Source organism: Malus domestica, chromosome 12, assembly GCF_042453785.1.
Source record: "Malus domestica chromosome 12, GDT2T_hap1".
In the NCBI taxonomy this organism is placed as follows: domain Eukaryota; kingdom Viridiplantae; phylum Streptophyta; class Magnoliopsida; order Rosales; family Rosaceae; genus Malus; species Malus domestica.
The window spans coordinates 4243361-4262289 of NC_091672.1; the positions used below are offsets into that span (position 1 = coordinate 4243361).

General features: G+C 39.0%; 2 protein-coding genes across 2 annotated transcripts; one reads left to right on the forward strand and one right to left on the reverse strand.

Annotated features, from left to right (window-relative positions):
* Positions 1 to 1429: 1429 nt before the first annotated feature.
* LOC103429278 (digalactosyldiacylglycerol synthase 1, chloroplastic-like) lies at positions 1430 to 7401 on the forward strand. Its single transcript, XM_029090368.2, has 7 exons — positions 1430 to 2559; positions 3568 to 3600; positions 4430 to 4517; positions 5070 to 5551; positions 5643 to 5909; positions 6063 to 6412; positions 6583 to 7401. The coding sequence occupies exons 1-7, from the start codon at positions 1939 to 1941 to the stop codon at positions 7115 to 7117; spliced, it is 2376 nt and encodes a 791-aa protein (XP_028946201.1). The 5' UTR covers positions 1430 to 1938; the 3' UTR covers positions 7118 to 7401.
* Positions 7402 to 14487: 7086 nt separating this feature from the next.
* On the reverse strand, positions 14488 to 15159 carry LOC139189775 (secreted RxLR effector protein 161-like). The gene has a single exon (XM_070808999.1). The coding sequence runs from the start codon at positions 15157 to 15159 to the stop codon at positions 14488 to 14490; it is 672 nt and encodes a 223-aa protein (XP_070665100.1).
* Positions 15160 to 18929: the final 3770 nt, after the last annotated feature.

Below are 18929 nucleotides of genomic sequence, written 5' to 3' on the forward strand. Positions count from 1 at the left end.
TTGAGTTCAAGATCATGAATTCCTTCCGCATTAGCCAAGTCATGACATATGGTTTTCCAACATGATACAGCCTTGGAATTCAGTATGTCCATATTCTACTTCTGTATTACAAGCTTGAATTCTGCTCATGACACCCGAACAACGTTGAATCAAAGCTGTAACTACTATCTCAATCGCTTCCATCTTTAAACGCAGATGATTGCAAGCCAACATTCTAGTAATCGCATAATATCTGATGCTGGTGGTTATTTCTCAGGCATATCGTAATCAATAAGCCTGCTAGCTGCTTGGAGGTATACAGACTTAACCCTTTCTCATTACTTTTCTGAAAAATGGCGTTGGAAGTGGCTTAGCTAGACCTTGACCTTCTCGAATCTGTTCTTACAACATGAATTCACCCACCAAACATTATCATGCAGTAAAAGGTCAGAAACAATCAATTTGGGGACTATGTCATGTTCAGTGATTAACCCCCAAGAGAACGGTATAGTGCTAATTCATTCGTGAGGCTGTTCGAATTGGCAACGAGATGGTCATTCCTGAAGCTAAGGTTCTTGTCATTGGAGTTGAGAGCTCAGTGCAATTCCCTGACAACATTGAGATGTCCCGTCGAAAAAGATTGTGAAGCCTGGAATGTTTGGCCCCCGCCTTTGTCACGATGCTCCCATTGTTGTCAGTTCGAAGAGGATAGTTCATGTGGTCAATGATCTTAGGTCTCTTGGAAAATGCAAACATCCAAAATTCCAAGGTCACACTCTCATTGGATATTGCCAACTGAAAATTCAAAAGAGTAATGTTCGATTGAGGGTGCAAACGTCGTGGTTGCTGGGATGAAGAGTGAACTCGTATAGGAGGAACAAGCTCATTCACATAACACGGTGTAATGTTGGGGATAATAATTGAAATTGGAGGGAGTGTATGTTGGATATCGGTTTATTGGAGTAGAAGGTGGAGAGTGCAATAGCTGCAATAGAAATCGATTAGGTAGGTCCAGAAGGACAAGTCAGTGTCGCTGGTTGCACAGACACGCCAGCGTCGCAAGATGCGGTCCGCAGGTGTCGTAACATGTTGCGTTCGTCTCTCAAAAAGCATATAGACAATGACATACACGGTGAATAACAAGGTCAAGATTTACAAGGGAGAACTTGTATGTATAGCATGAGTTTACTGTTACAATAGCGTTTCGTATCAATAATACAATAATATGTAGAAAATTAATACATGCATGTTTCTATATTATTGGCATAAGACGTCACGTGACGATGAATCCGTATTATACAAAGCCTTCTCGTTTCTGAGCATGCCACGCAACACATTTGAAATTGTCAAAGCCACATGGATTAAAAGGACGAAATATATCGTAGCTTTCAATTGAACAATCAACTGACATTTTCTTTTCTTTTGACAAGCAACGGTGCAGAACAGAGACGGAAACGGCGGGACAGGAAATTAGGCCACCGAGCCAATGTTCTCTGTTCTCCCCCCTCCCCCCCCAATCACGTCCAGCCACGTTTACCTAATCACGTTAAAGACGAATCACGGTGCGCGAAAATCTCAACCGTCAATCACCAGCGTCCAGCGCATTCTTTCCCTCCAGAATATTCTTATCAGGAACCCAATCCGCCATCGCACGGTTCACAGATCGCCACCTCATCCTATCACGTGCCTTCTCTCCACGTCATCATCCCATAACAGTATCATCACGTGAAAAATCCGACTTGGAAAGTACACGTGTACCAGCAAGGTTCCGGAAAAAGAAAGCCCCGAAAATACCAACCGTTAAATTCTCAACCCACCCACAGCTCGTCTCTGTTTGTTTCTTTATATCTGCAAGCTTCCCGAAATCCGAAATCCGATACCGAAGATTCCCGAAATCCGATTCGGAACCCTGGAAAATTCAATTCGTTTGCTCTCAGTCAAAACCCTAGCTCCTCCGCCATGGGAAGCGAAGGCCAAGCTTCGACCTCCTCCAACGCCTTCTCCTTCATATCGAAAGGGTGGAGGGAAGTGAAGGACTCGGCCGATGCGGATCTCCAATTGATGAAGCACCGGGCCAACGAGTTCAAGAACCTAGCGACGTCGTTCGACCGCGAGCTCGAGAACCTGTTCAAGTTTAACTCCGCGTCCTCGGCGGGGATTCGGTCGTCGGCGTCGCCGCCGGCAGAGATTGACTTCGTCAAGAAGCTGAAGCCGAAGCTGTCGGAGTTTCGGAGGGTGTACTCGTCGCCGGACTTCAGCAAGAAGGTTCTGGAGAAGTGGAGCCCCAGGTCGAGGATCCGGATCAATTTGTCGGCGATAAAGAATGCGCTGGTGTCGGAGGTGGAGGACAGGGATGGGGTTATGGAATTTAATAGGGGTATTAGGGGAAGGCCATTGAAGTTCAGTGAGTTTTGGGGCGAGTGGAAGGGAGAGGGTGAGGGGGAGGATGAGGAGAGACAATCCATTAAGGACTGGGAACCAATTCGGGCGTTGAAGACTCGATTGAAAGAGTTCGAAAAGCGGGAATTTCTCGGTGGATTTAAGAACAGTGAGTTTGTGGAGAAATTCAAGTCCAGCTTGGTATGTTCTCTCTACCTTCATTTCATAATTTGTTGCTTTCGGCTTTGAGTTTTCATAGCAATTGAATTTGTTAACTTTGCATTTTGATTGGCTACATGTACCAAAAACAAAAATTGAATCTTGCCTGTGGTTAAATTGGAATGACTTGTTAGATTTCATGTGGAAGTAGGTATTAGTGATAGATATTGGTGGCTGTTGTGTTTTTGGCATGTGAAATGAAAACAGAAGTAAAAGAAACTATGAGGCTCTAAACTTGATAGTTGTGTTCTTATTTTCCTTGTCGATATCTTTGTGAGTTTATCGGGTAGCCTAATTTAAATCAGGGTAAAGGACATTGAGACACTACGGCGTTACTAAGGTCTCCTGCACTAAATATGAATAAACAAGTTAGAGTTGAAAATACAAAAGGTTTCTTATTTTTTGTGATCCTTTGGTCATAAGAAGGTATAGAACAAAATCCTTCAGCTAAGGTTCTGAAATCATTGGAGAGAGTTTTGCAGTTAACAGTAAGCGGGTTTTTGATCAACTACTTTGAGCTATGCTATGCTAATCAATATTAGGCTTATGGTAGTTCTGCGTTATGCATAGATGTTGGGAGCCCAATATCATTCGAAACCACAACCTGTGCACCAAATGGAATACTAGATTAGTTAAAACTTGATATGTGCCTATGACTATATCGTTGGGTGTAAAAGCTAAAGTCTGAGCGTCTAGTGTGAGGCAATCCTCCCTTTTAACAAGCAAATTGTTATTTTATTCAATGATGAGGTGCATAGTGATGCCAACCAAATCATATGATGTTTGTTTTCTGAAAGGAGCATTCTTTTTGGTGAATAAAACATTATATATTTACCCATAAATATCACTATATCACAGTTGTTTTTACCGCAGTTTACATTTTAAATTTCCCAGTTTTTGCTATCCTTGATCAATGTTTGTTTCATGAGGAGTGGTAATGACAAGTGCATGCATATTTTTACAACTAATTTTGTTTCCTGCTGTTTTCAGAAGTCAATTTACAAGGAGCGTGAGGAGTCAAAGGTTGGTATACATTCGGCATATTTTGCTTCTGTTGTCCTGTGTTTTCTGTTGATTGGAAACCTGTGTATCATGTGTCTTTTTTTGTTGGAATCTTTTGTTGTAATGTGTTACCGTACAGAACTCATTTTTGGCATAATTAGGCACACTATTTAATCCATCACTGTCATGAGCCTCCAGAGGAATTTTTGTTCTTTGATTTGTTCAAAGGTGGTTGTATAAGTTGGGTAAATAAAAGAAACATTTGGTGACATCTGTAAATTTTGTGTATATTTGTTTATTCAACACTTAGTTTTTGCAAAAAATTCTTTACATGTATAAAAGAAATCATATATAGCCTTGATGCCCAAGCCTTCCTAGTCCTCTCCTTTCTCTTGGAGCTGTCCTTTTTCTTCCATTGAACTCACGACAAAGCTTGTTAATTTCTGTAACACGGTTCTAAGTGTAACCAAATAAGAGAAATGATGGGTTAGTACAGTTCCAACAAAGAATGTTAAGTTTCCAAAACTTAACCAAGAAAGATGAGATGCTAAGATTTGTTGTTCTTGCAAACTGTGGAGTCCGTATTCCAGAAACTCTACATATTGGGCAAGGGTGTCTAGACATGTTAGCAAGAGAATACTAGACTTAGATTGGGTGTCATTTATTATAAGACTCTCCGAGGAAAACCAGTGGCCTGGATTTTGATGATGCTCCTTGTGAACTAGTTTGGCTGTGCCTGTTTCATTTCAGAATATATGAATTATTATATAGACATAACATAAAACCAATTTAACTGGAATTAAGTACGTAATGTGGTATTCTAATTTTCTCTTCTGTATACATGATATAGGCAGTACCTCCTTTGGATGTGACAGAACTTTTGGCATGTTTGGTTAGGCAATCTGAGCCTTTTCTCGATCAACTTGGCGTTAGGAGAAGTAAGTGATTCTTTAATTTCTGTTTAAAGCTGTTCCTGTATATGTTCTTAGGTGTATTTTGTGTCTTTTCTTCTGCTAGGGAAACTTTCATGCTTGTATGAAGTAATTAGATGAGTAGTGAGACTTCAAGGGTGTATATATATATATATATATATATTTTTTTTTTTTTAGTTTTTTTTTTTTTTTATTTTTTTATATTAAATTTGATGATATATGTTTTATTTTATTTTAAACATTTTGGGTAAGTTATGGAATTTACAATTCGAAAGTTGTTGGACTATTTCCAAGTGTAAAACATATGATATCAATCATGGTATAAACGATGTTCTAAACTCATAGCGTCGGCATCCCTATCATGAACACAAATTTATCTTGAAAAAGGGATTCACTTGGGTATGTTAACTTATTGAGTAATCTCAGGATCATTTCACTCTCTAACAACAGTACACACAAAAGGAAAATAAAAGTAAAGGAATATAATTTCATATATCCTTATCTTTGATTTCATCTTACAAGACTGCTGAACATGTACAGTATTGTAAATGACTGCAGATGTGTGTGAGAAACTAGTGGAAAGCTTGTGCAGCAAATACAAGAACCAAGTTCTGCACTCACATTCTTCTGGAGACTCATCTCTTATAGACAGTGAAAACATGAATGATGAATTAGATTTAAGGATAGCCAGCGTCATCCAAAGCACAGGGCATTCTTATGATGGTGGGTTTTGGACAGACCATGCAAAACATGACCAGTCAGATGAGAAAAGACATGTTGCTATTGTCACAACTGCTAGTCTTCCTTGGATGACAGGAACAGCAGTGAATCCACTGTTTCGTGCTGCATATCTTGCAGAGTCTGCGAAACAGAATGTTACATTATTAGTTCCATGGCTTTGTAAATCAGATCAAGAACTTGTATATCCTAGCAACATTACTTTTACTTCACCAGAAGAGCAGGAAATTTATATCCGTAACTGGCTTGAGGAAAGGATTGGCTTTAAAGCGGACTTTAAGATATCATTTTATCCAGGAAAGGTAATTATCTGGTGAATCTGACCATACAAATGACTTTTTATTTGTATCATATTATGGTTGCTAATTGATATTTGGTCTTGCTATATATTAGTTTTCAAAAGCAAGGCGAAGCATTTTACCAGCTGGGGACACTACTCGGTTTATTCAGTCCAAGGATGCTGACATTGCTATCCTGGAAGAACCGGAACACTTGAATTGGTATCATCATGGTAAGCGTTGGACCGATAAATTTAACCATGTTGTTGGTGTTGTTCACACAAATTACTTGGAATATATCAAGAGGGAGAAGAATGGTGCTCTCCAAGCCTTCTTTGTGAAGCACATAAACAATTGGGTCACAAGAGCATACTGCGACAAAGTAAGTTAATTCATTGAATATCTGATGATCACGTGCAATTCTTTTTAGCATGGTTTCTGCTAATTTTATTAGGGACTAGTGGTTCAGATAGATATTTTAGACCTACGTATGCTTTTCTTGATCTGACAACTAAATTGTTAATGATTTCTCCAGGTTCTTCGCCTTTCCTCTGCCACACAGGATTTACCTAAGTCTCTGATTTGCAATGTCCATGGCGTGAATCCCAAGTTCTTGAGAATTGGAGAAAAGGTCGCTGCAGAAAGGGAACTTGGACAGGAAGCATTCTCAAAAGGAGCATACTTCTTAGGGAAGATGGTCTGGGCAAAGGGATACCGTGAGCTTATAGATGTGTTGGCAAAGCACAAGTGTGACCTTGATGGCTTCAAGTTGGACGTGTATGGAAATGGAGAGGACGCCAATGAAGTTCAGAGTACGGCTAAAAGCTTGGATTTAAATCTCAACTTTCTGAAAGGAAGAGACCATGCAGATCATTCTCTTCACGGGTAAGGATCTTTTAGGAATTCACTGTACAAAAGCACATTCGCTTCTGTGCCGACCGTTGATTAGAAATATCATGCCATGAGTGATTAAACTGTTCAATTATACATTTTTTTTTGTTGCTTCCGCCTCTATTCATTTCTCCTGCTAATGATATTCTCTCCTTTGCTTGAAGGTACAAAGTCTTCATAAATCCCAGCGTTAGTGATGTGCTGTGCACGGCTACTGCTGAGGCTCTTGCTATGGGAAAATTTGTAATTTGTGCGGATCATCCATCAAATGAGTTTTTCAGATCATTTCCTAATTGCTTGACCTACAAAACATCCGAGGAATTTGTTGCCAAAGTGAAGGAAGCAATGGCATTTAATCCTCAGCCCCTTACTCCCGAGCAAAGATATCATCTTTCGTGGGAAGCTGCTACCCAGAGGTTTATGGAGTATTCTGAGCTTGACAGAGTCTTGAACAAAGACAACGATGGTGCAAAATCAAGCACGGGAAATCGAAAGAGGATCCCAAAATCCGCATCAATGCCTAGCTTGACAGGTATGGTTGACGGAGGATTGGCATTTGCCCACTACTGTCTCACCGGCAATGAATTCCTTAGACTATGCACCGGAGCAATTCCCGGAAGCCGAGACTATGACAAGCAACACTGCAAAGACCTTCATCTCTTGCCTCCCCAGGTAGAGAATCCAATATATGGGTGGTAAGTAGATTACCAGTCCAACTGTGTATAATACTAACACGCGGTATTTTAGGATCCTGCAAGCAATGATTTAGGTAGAAAAAATTTGTTGCTGCAAATGTATGCATTAATGGAGCATATATTTTGGTAGATATCCAGATCCAAGTTTTTCTTTGTTCTCTCGTATTTATTTGTAGAAAATAATTGCCAGTATATAGTCAAGCCATGAAATTGTACTACGTTTTGCTGAACTGATGAGACAAGTGAGCATATATTATGAAATAGGAATCTCAGTTTACTATCTTCAAATTTCGTGGTTTTCAACATTTAGTATATGAAGTTTTTTTCGTCTTAGAGTCATATCTAAAGTGTTAATTTTGGAACAGTTTTATACATCTGTCAAGTTTTCTGTTAAAACTTTTGTTAACCGATGATCTGGTGTCTACGTGGATAATTATTGAGTGCCACGTGTCAATATGAGCCCACTTCAATATTATTTTTTTTTGAAAAATACGAAAAGAAAAAAAAACATCCATACCCTCCTCCCCCGCATCCTCTCCCACCCTTCTCCCTTCTGCAACCCGCACCCTCTCCCTCCCTTCTCTCTTTCTCTCCCTACATTCTTCAAGCTTGCAAGCCTAAACCTTTGCCCTTAAACTGATTAAACTTTTTCGATGCATTTAATTTTGTTGGTAACAAATTTCCAACATAAACAATCTTAATGGAGTCGAAGTGCACCTAATCCAAAAAAACCCACTTCCTTAAACCTCAAATTCCATAAAATATTTCTTCAATTTAGTATTAGAAAAACCCCAAAGCTCCAAACTTTAATGTCTGAATGCTCTGTTCTTTACCTTCCGGCAGAGTTTCAGCTTCTGGGTTTTTGAAATTTTAACCTCCGAAATGTCCCAAGTCGATTTAGAGCAGGGAGTGGAGGTGAAGAGGATGGAGGAGAAAGAAGGGAGGGAGTGGGGGTGAGGTGAGGTAGGAGAGGTGGGTGCAGGTTGCAGAGGAGATGAGGGAGGGTGAGTGGTGCGGATTGCAGAGGAGAGAAGGGAGGCGCAGAGGAAAGGAGGGTGGTGTAGGTGCAGAGGAGAGAAGGGAGGGAAGGGGTGCGGGTTGCAGAGAGAAGGGAGGGAGAGGGTGCGGGGGAGAAGGTGGGAACGGATGTTAGTTTGTTTGTTTGTTTTTTTTTTTTTCGTATTTTTCTTTTTAATATTGAAGTGGGTCTATATTGACACGTGACGTCCAATAATTGTCCACGTGAGTGCCACGTCATCGGCTAACAGAAATTCTAACGGAAAACTTAACAAATATATAAGACTGTTCCAAAATTAACACTTTTTAAGTATGACTCTGGGACGAAAAAAACTTCATGTACTAAATGTTGAAGCCCACGAAACTTGAGGGTGGTAAACTGAGATTAATCCTATGAAATAAGATGATTTGTTTCTTCAAATATTTCTTTCATAAATGTAAATTTACTTACTTTTTTTGTTCAACAATTGCGGCATGTCGGATTCAAACTTAGAATCTTCTCTAATACATTGGAGCCTGAGTGTTACTAAACCAAATAACGGTGCTTTAAATTTACTTTGATAGACGTTATTAACATCCCATCGTACTCTTCCACATTCATTTGTATTCGGATTATTGAATGAATTATCAGACTGCCCTTCTAAATTCTTATCGTGTTAATTATATCAAATCTAATAGGATCCAGATTAAAATTCGATCCCCGTTGGAGATGCAGATTGAGTTTGCCTTCCTATTTTCTGAGGTGGCTAGACAAATTGGAATTGCCTCTTGTTTGCCGTTAGCATCTGGAAGGAGTGATATAATGTTTATCCATTTATCTTATCAAACTTTAGCCTACTCCAAAGGATGAGGTTGGATACTTTACAGACCATTATCATAAAAGTGGTGTGATCCTAATTTATGAGATTTTAGATGCGATCCTTAGCTATTAATATTCTTTGATTGAATTCTTGTTGATTTTTAATTTTTGGTCAAGGTTCCTGAAATTGATGTGATAATTTATTTCTATGTACGTTACTATATTTTTTAAATTAAAAATTAGAAATTTTAGTTGTTTATATAACTGAGATTTTAAATAAAAAAACCATAATTTGTGGGATTAAAAATATTAAAATTGTTGATGCACAAAACCGGAGGGGTTTTGGAACAACATATTTGCCCCTTCATTTATTACATAATTACATTTGAGTCCCCCGAGTATTTACACGAGATCTAAATATGGAGGCTCTAAGTATGGTACAAACAGTTGTCCCCCAAGTCTTCAGTCAAGAGAGTCTTTTGGCTGGAGACTTGAAATTCAATCCATGTGTGGGCCGAAGTAACTAGATGTCGTCTAGAACTAATACTCGATATGAGGCGGTGCCCAATCTGAAATGATGCTCAACTAGAAGTATCACATGTTGCGAGGTTGCTCTGCTTGTGGTTTATGTTGCCTTGATTGGCTCGGCTTGTGGTGTTAAAGGTGAGGAAGTCCTTTTTATAGAATAAGGGCTCGCTCCTTAATACATAAATGATGGGCTAGAGTCGATGCTCGAGGCGAAGCGGTTGCTCAGCAGGCAGCGATGTTCTCTAATGATGGTGAGGGACTCCCTTTTATAGAATAATGGCTTGCTCCTCAATACATAAGTGATGGGTTAGGAGTGATGCTCGCGGCGAGTCGGTTGCTCAGCAGACGGCGATGCTCTCTAATGATGGTGATGGATTCCCTTTTATAGAATAAGGGCTCGCTTCTCAATACATAAGTGATGGGTGCTCTCTAATGAAAGTGAGAGAGTCCATTTTATAAAATAAGGGTCTGCTCCTCAATACATAAATAATGGGCTAAGTCCCCCAAGTATTTTTTTATGAGGCCCAATATATGGTACATAGTGTAGTTCCCCAAGTTTTCAGCCAATAGAGGCTGTTGGCTGGAGACTTCAAATTCAATCCATGTATGGGCCGAAGTGGCGGTTGTTGGGATGAGGTATTTGTATACCCTGCACTGAAGCTTTGTAAGTGAAGATTTGCAAGTGAAGCTTTGAAGCTGGAGCTTTTGTAAATGAAGCTTTTGAAGCTGAAGCTCTGTAAATGAAGCTTTTGACATGAGTGATGCTCATGGATGTTGACATAAGTGATGCTCATGAATGTTGACATGAGTGATGCTCATGAATGTTGACATGAATGATGCTCATGAATGTTTATGTATGACTGTCATGAGTGATACTCATGAATGTTTATGTATAAATGACATGAGTGATGCTCATGTATAATTTTGGAGTACTGGATGTACTTTTGATCACCCAGTGGGTGATAATAGCGGCAGGTTGCCGAATAATTTTGGAGTATTGGGCGTACTTTTGATCACCTGGTTGGTGATAATAACGGCAGGTTGCCGAATAATTTTGGAGTACTGGGCTACGTCCACACTGATTATTGTATTTCTCTGAGATGATTGTGAGGGAGAGGGTGAGAGCTTCTGAGGATGAGAGAGCTCTTCCCATGGCTTAAAAATTGGCCTCCCCTAATGAAGAGAGTGAGGAGTCCTTTTATAGAATAATGGCTCCTCACTTATTACATATTTGCCCATTCCTTTACTACATAATTACATTTGAGTTCTCTGAGTATTTATACGAGATCTAAATACGGAGGTCCTAAGTATGGTACAAACACAACTAAAGAAGAAGGCTTTGGCGGACAATGGAATGGAGACGTTACCGATCTTTCTCTCTCTCTCTCCGTCGCTTCGAGTATCGCTTGGTTCGCCGTTTAAATGGGCAAACTTGGAATACGGGCATACGTCGTTTAGGGCCTTGTACGACAGCGTGAAGTCCTCGCAAGGAGTGTCGTACACAATCGTAAAGCTCTTCTCTGATTGCAAAAACAATACTCTATTTTGCAGCGTTTCTGCGAAGTAAAAGACGACTCTTTCAGTTGGATCTCCATGGTCCGAGACCGATTCCCTGAGTCGAACCAGAGACTTGACAGTGGAGAACAGGGATTGCTGAGTCGACTCGGGCAGTGGGGTCGAAATAGATTGGCGTCGTAGAGATCGAAATCAGAATTGCTCCCCTGCCACGTGTCGCAAGCAAAAGGCAGGTTGGAACTATCCGTTGAATCCCCATCGCCTATTATGATATCCACTGCCTATTGTGAGAGGGAGAATAGTAAACTACAAAGTGTGAAGCGAGTGAGGAATTGGTGGGGGAATTTGTCTTGCAATTGCAGGGAAAGACTGAGTGAGAGAGGAGGTGGCTCCGTGGGTTTTCTAGGAAAGCTTTGGGTTCTTGGGTTTTTGCAGATTCACGATGGTGAGATGAAAAATTGAGAGAGAACCGACATAGATTTTTGTGTCGATTCCCACAGACGGCGCCAAATGTTGATGCACAAAACCGGAGGGGTCTTGGAACAACGTAAATCCGACCGTGAATCTGCAAGAAAGTAAATAACACAAGATGTATCGTGGTTCACCCCAATGTTTGGGCTACGTCCACACTGATATTGTATTTCTATGAGATGATTGTGAGGAAGAGAGAGTGAGAGCCTCTGTAATGAGAGTGAGGCTTTTCTCTGAATATGGGAGGCTTGAGAGCTTTGAGAGGATGATGGGGCTTAAGAAATGGCATCCCCTAATGAGGAGAGTGAGGAGTCATTTTATAGAATAAGGGCTCCTCACTTATTACATATTTGCCCCTTCATTTATTACATAATTACATTTGAGTCCTCCGAGTATTTACACGAGATCTAAATACGGAGGCCCTAAGTATGGTACAAACAAAAATATAAATATACTATTGTGTGTGTGTGTGTGTGTGTAAACATGGGTACATTCATCAAAATTAACCAAAAAAATTATTGTATCAAAACATGGGTACAATCTTCAAAATCACAAAAAAATAGAAAAAAAAAGATATTATGCTTAATAACATTAGTAAATTTCTTCGATTAAACTTGACATGGATTCATTTTAAAATCAAAGAAAAAAGAATGTACTCATATAAGTTTAAAAATGGATTAGAAAAAAATTGAATAGATTTTATATATAAAAAAAAGGTACATTTTACATATAACAAATTGGTATATTTAAGAATGAGTACATTTTAAGATTAAAAAGTTTTACATGAATGGGTACATATAATTAGCATGGGTACATTTAGCAAAATAAAAAGTACAAATAAAAAAATATATATGGGTACAAATACAAATAAACTTTAAAAAATATGGGCACAAAAAGAAATTAATATATGGGTACAAATTAAAATTGAAAAGAAAATTGGTACAAATTAAAAATGGGTACAAACTAAAAATAAAAATATATGATAAAAAATTTAGTCATAAATATAAATATACTAATTGTAACATTTTTAACATTAAATGAATATATTTAGAAATAAAAAATATTTTATTATTTTAGAAATAAAAAATATTTTATTATTAAAATAATTAATGATGTTATTAATACCAAGGACCTTGATCAAAAATTGAAAATGAATAGGATTTTAATCAATGGAGTAACAAAAGAAAGGATGAGAACCTAATTTATCCTCCTAATTTATACAAATGATGAGGAAAGTACACCAATACTTCTGAGATTTTTCGTGTTTTCACAAAGCTCTGCATGGTTTTGAATTGTTTTTACTAAACTCTTTCGGTTAGAAGAATTGTTGATGTCATTAAAAAGTTTCCCCAATAAAAAATTTACTCTCAAAGATTGAAATACAAATACACAGAATTTAGAGAATGAAGGTAGGAGAGGGATGCCAAAAGAGAGAAAAGAGATCTCATAGGTTGTAATTTCACTTATGCTCTTTGGTGGCATTATGCCTTTATTTATACTAGTGAGGTGGTCTTTTCTTGCCTCACAACTAATACACATCATAATGAGATTAGAAAACACCAAATTCTATTGGACTCTACTTCTAGATTTAGGCAATCATATCTAAACAATATTGACTCCAACATTCCCCTTAAATGTGTAAAGCTTAAGAAGTAATTGAATCATGTCTTCTCAAATGATTGTTGAAGTATTCGATCGGCATCGGCAGTTTACATGCAAATCAAAATTAAGGGTGCATTAAAGAATTATAAACTCACAAAAACCTGACAATGGTAAAATCAAAGTCGGACCAAACCCAAAGTCTTGGAGAAAAATGTGAGAAGTGCAAAGTCGAAACTCAAGGAGATCAAGCAGCAATGAATGCTCATATAAGGATATAACCAACCTAGGATAAATGTCTCGTTAAATCTTGTCAGGTTACCAAACATTTTTTTAGTGCTTAACTTTAAAGTGAAACAATCTCTAGTGAAAAAGGCAATATCAAACGGGGCTTAGGTATCCCCAATCCTATTGGAATCAACTTCTAAATTTGTACAATCATATCCCTAAACAAAATTAACTGCAAGAATCACTTCATTTTGTGTTTAGAGGTTATAAAAAGCATGTTAGCGGGTCCTGTTGTAAGGTTTAAAATCTTAGGGTTATGTGAAGAAAAAAAACCTAAAGGGATTGTGTAAAATCTCTGTAGCCATGTAACTATATATCTAGAAGATTAAATTTATCATTTATGTTGTAAGCCTATTTAACTGAGTTATTCTAAGGGAGTAGAGAGAGGGAGGCCGACGATAGTGAGAGAGAGAATAGAGAGATTTAATTGTGAGGTGTGTGTTATATCACCTTATTGTGCCTTTATTTATAGTAGTACGATACAACTCTAATAGGAATTAGACTACTAAACAGAATATAAAAGATATCCCTTGATACACTAGGATTTACACAATCACATTCATATTCCAAATATGACTGCAACACTCATTCTTATGTGTGTAAATACTCAAACAAATATCGCATCAGATCTTTAGCAGATAAGGTAGAACAATTGATGAAGTCAGCAGCACAATGGGCGAATGCGAGTCTCAAATTTAAGAAAGTATGCATTGGTAGTAAAACTCACAAAACCTCGCTATGGTAAAACCCAAGGTGGGAGAAAAACCCATAGACTAAGGAGAAAAGTGAGAAGTATGCATAATGTCTAAAACAAACGCCAAACATGAGGAAAGTAGTGAACTCAACGAAGTATGATCATCCCAGGATGGGTGCCTCATCAAAACCTCGTTAGGTAGCAAAGACCCAGTGGGAAAAATACTCCTAATCGTAGGAAAAAGAGTACATTAAGATCAAGTAAGTATTCTTCAGGATACTCCCCTTGAGTTAGACATAACTTTCAAATAAGAGAACTATAAGCAATTCAATTCAGATAATTTACACATATCGATTCCTTGGACGAGCTTCTGAAAAGTAAACTTGGGTAATGACTTGGTGAAGAGATCGGCCAGGTTGTCCTAGGAACATATTTGCTTGACTTCAATGTTCTGATGCTGTTGTTATTGGTGAGAGTAAAAAAACTTCGTTGCTATGTGCTTAGTGTTGTCTCCCTTGATGTATCCCTTCTTTAGCTGTTCGATACATGCTGCGTTGTCTTTGAAGATCATCGTAGAAAGGTCAACGACTGAAGTAAGACCACTAGTGCTTCGAATATGTTCCATAACTGCTCTCAGCCAAAAGCACTTATGCGATGCTTTATGTAAGGCGAGAATCTCAGCATGGTTCAAAGAAGTCACAACTAGCGTTTGCTTGGTAGACCTCCAAGATATAGTGGTGTTTCCAACTGTAAAGACATAGCTCGTTTGAGAACGTGCCCTATGTGGGTCAGACAGATATTTAGCATCTGTGTAACCAACAAAGTAGGAATCAATCCAAGAACCGATGGGGGCGACAACTCTTGAAGATTGGCGGGTATAGAACAAGCCTAAATTTGTCGTACCCTTGAGGTAGCAGAAAATGTCTTTAACACCATTCCAGTGCGTACTTGTGGGCACATTGTTGTATCTAGCCAACAGATTAATAACAAAAGAGATGTCGGGTTTAGTGCATTGAGCCAAATACAATAAAGCCCCAATTGCACTTAGGTATGGAACTTTGGGTTCCAAAATCTCTTCCTCATCCTCATTTGGACGGAAGGGATCTCGTTTAGCATCTAGAATCCAAACGACCATATGTGTACTCAAATGTTTCGCTTTATCCTCATTAAAACGTTGCAACACCTTTTGGGTGTAGTTCGATTGATGTATTAGGATTCCATCCGAACAATGCTCGATCACCAGGCCGAGACAATATCAAGTTTTCCTAAGATTTTTCATCTCAAATTCCGATTTCAAGTGCGCGATAATTTCCTCAAGCTCTACGGGAGTTCCGATGAGGTTCATGTTGTCGACATAAACTGCAATGATTGTAAATCCGGAATGTGACTTCTTTATGAACACGCAGGGGCATAATTCGTTGTTCACATAACCCTGACTTGTCAAATATTCACTTAGATGGTTATACCACATCCATCCGGATTGTTTCAATATGTAGAGTGATCTCTTCAATCTAATAAAGAGAGTGTTCCGTGGTCTAAAACTATTTCAACAAGTCAATGGAAGTCCTTTTAGAACTTTCATGTAGATTTCCATATCTAGATCCCTATAAAGATACGCGGTTACCACGTCTATAAGCTGCATATTTAGTTTTTCGGAAACTACTAAACTGATTAGGTAGCGGAATGTTATGACGTCCATTACATGGGAATACGTCTCCTCATAATCAATCTCAGGGCGCTGAGAGAAGCCTTGTGCTATGAGGCGTGCTTTGTACCACACTATTTCATTCTTCTCATTACGCTTCTTCATGAAAACCCACTTGTAGCCAACAGGCTTTACATGTGGTGATGTAGGAACAATAGGTCAAAACACCTTACATTTAGCAAACGAATCAAGTTCGACCTAGATTGCTTGTTTCTAGTTTAACCAATCCATTCTACGTTGACATTCATCAATGGAACGTGGTTTAATATCAGTAGCTACTATGTACACAAATGAACCATCGACGATCATCTCCTTCTGATTTTAAACATTATCTAAAACTGTGTAGTGGATTGAAATCTTGTGATTCTCGGGAGGTCGGGTTGTCTTATGTAGGACATCACTGTAATCTAGAATAACCTTATGTGTTGGAATAGATGAGTAAGTGATGGTCGGATTCAAACTAGGGTCACTAGTTGGTGTCGATTTCCATTTCCAGGGTTGTGAATCCTTTGAACCAAGGGGTTTGCCAAGGTTTAGGGTCAGAGCAGATGATTGGCTAGCTGCTAATATACTGGGCCGCGTGGAAGATGCGGCCTCTCCACATTCGGGGATGGTCCAGCCTTCCCATACGGGATTGTGACATACGCGGGGTACATATATCCTTGCAGATGCATTTGCAGCAGGTATATGTGATCTTGTCACCTTAGCTAGATCATTAAAAGCGCCTGGCATGCTCTGAGCAATGCTCTAAAGATCTCTAGTTCATCGCACCTCAGTTTCAGACTAGGTAGTGTAGAGATCTAAATGAGACATAGTGGGAGCATACCACGACAATTTACGACGTTCTCCAGGAACGTTAGCATGTTTATCTCCCCTAACGACGGGAAGACTGTCTCATCAAAGTGACAATCTGCAAAATGTGCGGTAAAATTGATGGTGAATCATAACTGACATAATTCCCATTTTTCTTTGAGGACCCATTTTCGTACGTAGTGGCAGCATTATTGGCACATAAACTGCGCACCCAAACACACGTAAATGTGAGACGTCAGGCTCGTATCTAGTAATCAACTGTAACGGTGAATGAGGTTGGGTAACGGTAGGCCTCAGGCGGACCAGCTTAGCTGCGTGCAATATTGCATAGCCCCAGGTAGATAACGACAGTTTGGTTCACATAACCAAAGTCCGAGTTATCAATTGAAGGCGCTCTATGAAAGCTTCTGCCAGGCCGTTTTAGGTGTGACCATGTGCCACATGATGTTCCACATCAATCCCTACAGACATGCAATAATTTTCAAAAGTCTGTGATGTAAACTTTCCAGCGTTATCCAGTTTAATCAACTTGATAGGATAATCATGGTGGTGAACCCTTAGCTTAGTGATTTGTGCTAGGAGTTTCGCAAATGCAGCATTGTGTGTGGACAACAGGCAAGCATGTGACCATTATGTCGATGCATCAACCAAAACCATAAAGTATCTAAATGGTCCACATGTTGGTTGGATAGGTCCACAAATATCCCCTTAAATCCCTTGAAGAAACTTCGGAGGATTGTGAATGATCTTTGTAATCGAAGGTTGAGTATTCAACTTCCCTAAAGAACATGTTTTGCATGGCAGGAATCCAGCATAAGAAGGTAAATGACGCCTATGTGATGATTTGAGGATACGGTGCATCATGTCACGTTCGGAATGTCTCATATAGTCATGCCAAAACAACAAAGTTCTATGGAACTCAGGCACAGGGCTGGCCACATGGTGAACTTATATACCGCGAATGGTTGTGATGTATAACCCACTCGAGAAACGTTCCAATGAATACACTGCTGGCCATATTCGTATGAACTGATACAAAGAAATTCAGAACCATTATCTTCAGTGGTTTCAATATGATATTGATTATCTCGAATATCTTTAAAACTTAGCAAATTTCTTCCAGAATGTTGAGAATAAATGGCCTATTTAATGGTTAAGATAGTACCAGTGGACAACATGATATAGGCCTTTCCGTATCCTTAAATTAGGTTGGATGACCTGAGAAAGTTGTCAGAGGGCGTTCTTAGGTACAAAGTTAGTAAAATAATGTCACTCACGAAATATTGTGTGTGTGGTAGCACTATCAACTAGACAACTAACTTCCGCATTAGACATATACCAAGAAATATATTGATTGAATTGGTCACATGCATAAATATAATTCCATTCATTCAATTAATCAATTCGAGAAATAATATCCATAAAACAATTATCCATAATTCAAAACAAATCAAATCAAAACCAAACAAATTATTCCAAATACTTAAGAAAAATTGTCCAAAATTAAACCATAAACCTAGAAAAATAGGGGGAGGGGTCCGGCCACTAGGGGTAAAACACCCTAAAACATGTCTAGAAGAATAAAAACTTATTCATCCATAGGAGTTGATGCCTCCTGAAAATCTGATATCTCCATAAATGTAGTAGCATCTTAGGGATGATCCACTTGTGCAAAGTTAGACTCACGACGGAAATGATACTTAGCAATAGCCTTGGGGGTAGCTTGGCATACACATGACCAATGATCATTTGATCCATAACGGTAGCACATGTCCATTTAAGTGGAAATCGATTGAACGATAGCTATTCCCTTGTTTTTGAAGTTTGGGGCTTTAGGGGCAAAGGATTGGCGGTTATGGGTCACATTTCCCCCATTGGGTGGGCATTGATTCTGTTGACCTTGGGCCCATGGTGGGACTTGTCGCTTATTGCCATGGCCACTACGATTCTTGCGTTGTTTGTGGTTGCTATAATTGGTCGCATGCTCTTCAGGCACAACATTCAAGCCAGGGGGTCGAGCTTGATGATTCTTCATCAAAAGCTAGTTCTACTTTTTAGCGAGAAGTAAAATAGAGATCAAATCTGAAAATTTGGTGAATTTTTTTGCCCTATATTGTTGTTGGAGGACAATATTGATGGCATGGAAGGTCGAATAGGTATTCTCTAAGAGAACTGATTTGATTAGTTTTACTTTATAGAACTTTAGCAGTGATTGAATTCTACAAACTTCAGAGTTGTATTCATTCACGGACTTAAAGTCTTGGAAGCGAAGATGCTGCCAATCGTGTCTTGCTTTAGGCAAGTAGATGTCTTTCTGGTGATCGAAACGGGTCAGCTAGAACAAGCCAGAGGGTGCTCGCGTCCTCCTCAGCGAGGTACTCGATCTG